The sequence below is a fragment of the Monodon monoceros genome, unplaced genomic scaffold (genome assembly GCF_005190385.1).
Source record: "Monodon monoceros isolate NGI ecotype Baffin Bay Population unplaced genomic scaffold, NGI_Narwhal_1 Super_Scaffold_8, whole genome shotgun sequence".
Classification (NCBI taxonomy): domain Eukaryota; kingdom Metazoa; phylum Chordata; class Mammalia; order Artiodactyla; family Monodontidae; genus Monodon; species Monodon monoceros.
In genome coordinates, this window is record NW_021703785.1 from 29,462,191 (window position 1) to 29,465,733 (window position 3,543).

Here is a 3,543-nt window from a genome sequence, read left to right on the forward strand (position 1 = left end):
AAAAAAAAAAAAAAAAAAAAAAAAAGATAAGCTAGTTAATTTCCATCCCACTACTTCCACTCACTGAGTCCTCTGCCTTTTGTGTATATTTAAACAAATTGGTTCAAATTCTGCTAAAAATATATCACTTGAAAATACTGTTAAACATTTTAGTTTCTGATGAGAAATGTGTGTAATATTTAGGGTTTCTTTTTGCAACAAAACCATATAATAATGGAAACTTTTTACACATTTAATTTTCAAACTGTTCTCTCATAGCATATGTTTCTTTCAAAAGGGGTTATGCATTGTATTTGTTTTTATCACCTTTATTGTACAAGAAGATTATTAAGCTTGTTTTTGTATTTTAAATATCTACTAGGAAAACTACAGGCAGCCACCTTGGGAAAAGGTCAACAAATTTGAACCCCCCCCTTTTTTTTTTTTTTGCAAAGGAAAATCTGCAGAATATCTTCAACCACCGCCAAAGTAATGAAAACAAAGCCATCAAACGTTGTTGCCATCAAGTGTAGCAAAAAAATATTTTCGTGGTCATTCCCTATCTCATTACAAAATGTTATTTTATTCTAGTAAAGATCTTGTTCTGTTTTTTTTTTTTTTTTTTTACAAGTCTTTAATTAAAAAGCTCAGCAAGGGGCTTCCCTGGTGGCACAGTGGTTGAGAGTCCGCCTGCCAATGCAGAGGACACGGGTTTGTGTCCCGGTCCGGGAAGATCCCACATGCCGCAGAGCGGCTGGGCCCGTGAGCCATGGCCTCTGGGCCTGCGCGTCCGGAGCCTGTGCTCCGCAACGGGAGAGGCCACAGCAGTGAGAGGCCCGCGTACCGCAAAAAAAAAAAAAAAAAAAAAAGCTCAACAAAAATATATAATCAAGCATTTTACATAATGCATACATTCTTAATATCTGCAGGTAAGATAAATAACAGAAGGCAAAAACAGATATACTAATTGTATTGCTTCTCTTTGGCAAGTCACCAATATTATCCCCTGCAGAAACATAGGATATGTGTAAAAAACAAAAAGCAAAAATACCCACTACAGTCGTAAAATAATTGTCCCTTAGTAGAAACAACAAAATATTTAGCAATAATGCAGTAGACGGATTTTTCAAATTGACTAAAATTTATTATAATACTTTATTTATACCACAGGGGTTAAAGTAGCAAGCTGCTTTCCAAAATTAAGGCCCACAGCAGTAGTTAGGAAAAAAAAAAACAAAAGACACCCTTTTTTCCTGGTTATATCCTGGCTATTTTTCATTTAATAATGTCACATTCAAATTCTACCTCTCAGCTGCCACTCCTAAGGAAAACAAAATCCTTCCCTAGACAAAAGCTGTTTTACTTGAAGGTCAGTTGTCTGACCACCCCCCCAACCAAATACACATTTTGTTATGAGGCATTCAGCTTTCTTAAGTCAGTATTTACCATCTAACTCAGTGTCCCAGAATGAAAAAATTCCTTCCACTTTACAGCAAAGATACATATTGTGGCTCTACTGAAGCAATGTATACATGTTGGAACTAAAAATTAGAAAAGCAAAAGGGTCCATTCAACACACAGCAGCTTATATCGAAATATATACATGTATGTATATGTTCTCACAGTTACATTTTAGAAAAATATTTACATTTGATATGTTCAGAAATATTTCTCCTAAGGTCTATAAATAATACTTTAAAAGCTCAACTGATGAAAATGCAATACAAGAATGTATCAAATTAAATAAATCTCCTAAACCTTGAAGTCAGTAAAGCTTGAGGTTTGTGTAAAGTGTGTTGTCAGTCCCTAATACTAGGGAAGACAGCATCCTCTAAACACGGTAGGAGAGGAACTCTAAAACTTTGGAAGGAATCGGCAGCTCCTGGACTTCTTGGGTGGGCATCACTCTCCGGATTGGTATGCGACATAAATGTTGAAGGCTAGGGACTTGCCTTGGAGTGGCCCCAAAATACACACTTCCATCATGTGTCCCAGCAGCTAAAACACTGCCCTCAGTAGAAAAGGCACAGCAAAGACCATTGCTCAAAGGTGTAACTTGTACTGGATAATCCTCATCAATTCTCCAGAACCTCACCATTTTATCATCAGCAAGGCTTGCAACATGCAGTCCATCATGACTAAACGAGACAGACCGTACCCATCGGTCATTTGCTCCTCCAGCAAATATTGGAGTGGGTGGGGAAAACAGGTGCCCAAATTCCATCAGAATGTCTCCAGTGTGTGGCTCCCAGATATAAACTCGAGTATCGTAAGAGGCCATAGGCAGTAATGCTCCATCAGGAGAAAAGTCACAAGCTACAACATCATGGTGATGTCCTTCTAGTTTCTGTATCATGGTATATTTATCCATATTCCGAAGGAAAACTGCTTTACTGGCTCCCACTGAACACAGCATAGAAGAGTCAGGAGAGAATGCACAGCTGTACACCCAGTTCTGATGGCCCCTCAATACTTTCATCATGTTTCCGTCATCTTTCAGGTCCCACACTCTCAGAGTTTTGTCTCTTGAAGCTGACACCAGGATCAAGCTCCCATCTGGAGCAAAAGTTAAATCTCTGACCACTTCAGTATGACCTACCAAGTTAAGGAGGAGTTTTCCTGTATATACATCCCATACTTTGATACACCCATTGTTTAACCCTGTGGCAAGGAGTAGCTGATCTTGTCCAAATTTGAATCGATGCCATTCTATGTTTACACAGCGACTCTGTTTTTCTGGAACTGAAGATCCAAAAGCAAGACTCCAGACTATATCGCCACAGTCTATAATATGTTCACGAGGCTTATTTTTTTGACCACCATCACTGTTTTGTCTTGACAATCTTAAACTGCTTGAATTGGTGATATTCTTGGTGCCATGCAAGAGAAAGTTCTTAAGGCAAAAGCAACAGTCCAATTTTCACGACCACATTTCTTGTCAAAAGGAGCTGCAGGAGCTAAGAGTTCACCTGTAGTACACGATCTCACGATCTCTTACTTGTTGACCATCGGGGGAAAGCTGGCCATCTATGGGGCACCGTCTGATTCCGGGGGCGTGATGCGGCGTGACGCGGGCTGGGTCCCTCCGGTCCCGGGGAAGGAGGGGAGGGGCGGGGCGGTCGCGGCGTTTTCTGCCGACCGCCCCGGGAAAGCTCCGGGAGGCCTAGGACCAAACTACGGAGTCAAACACAGACAATAGATGCTGTTCTCTTTCTCGCGCCTACGGACCAAGATGCTTCCCTCCACACAACCGACTGCAGACGAGACACTGGAGCAAGATCCTGTTTTTAAAGAGTAGAAAAGTGGTTGCACAGGGCTGTGGGTGGAGGAAATAGGGAGATGTTGGTAAAAGGGTATAAATTTTCAATTATGAGTAAGGTCTGAGGATCTAATGTATAATATAGTGACTATAGTTGATAACACTGTATTGTATAGTTGAGATTTGCTAAGAGAGTAGAACTTAAATGTTCTCACCAAATAAAAAGGATAACTGTGTGAGGTGATGGAGGTGTTAATTGGCTCCATGGGGGAAATCCTTTCACAATGTACATGTGTATCAAATCA

At 40.3% G+C, this 3,543-nt stretch overlaps 1 protein-coding gene across 1 annotated transcript; it reads right to left on the bottom strand.

Moving 5' to 3' along the window:
- Nucleotides 1–1,578: 1,578 nt before the first annotated feature.
- LOC114888288 (WD repeat and SOCS box-containing protein 1-like) lies at nt 1,579–3,006 on the bottom strand. The gene is given in 3 exon segments (XM_029210364.1): nt 1,579–2,598; nt 2,640; nt 2,968–3,006. Coding segments are annotated over 3 exon segments (828 nt in total). The 3' UTR covers nt 1,579–1,810.
- Nucleotides 3,007–3,543: the final 537 nt, after the last annotated feature.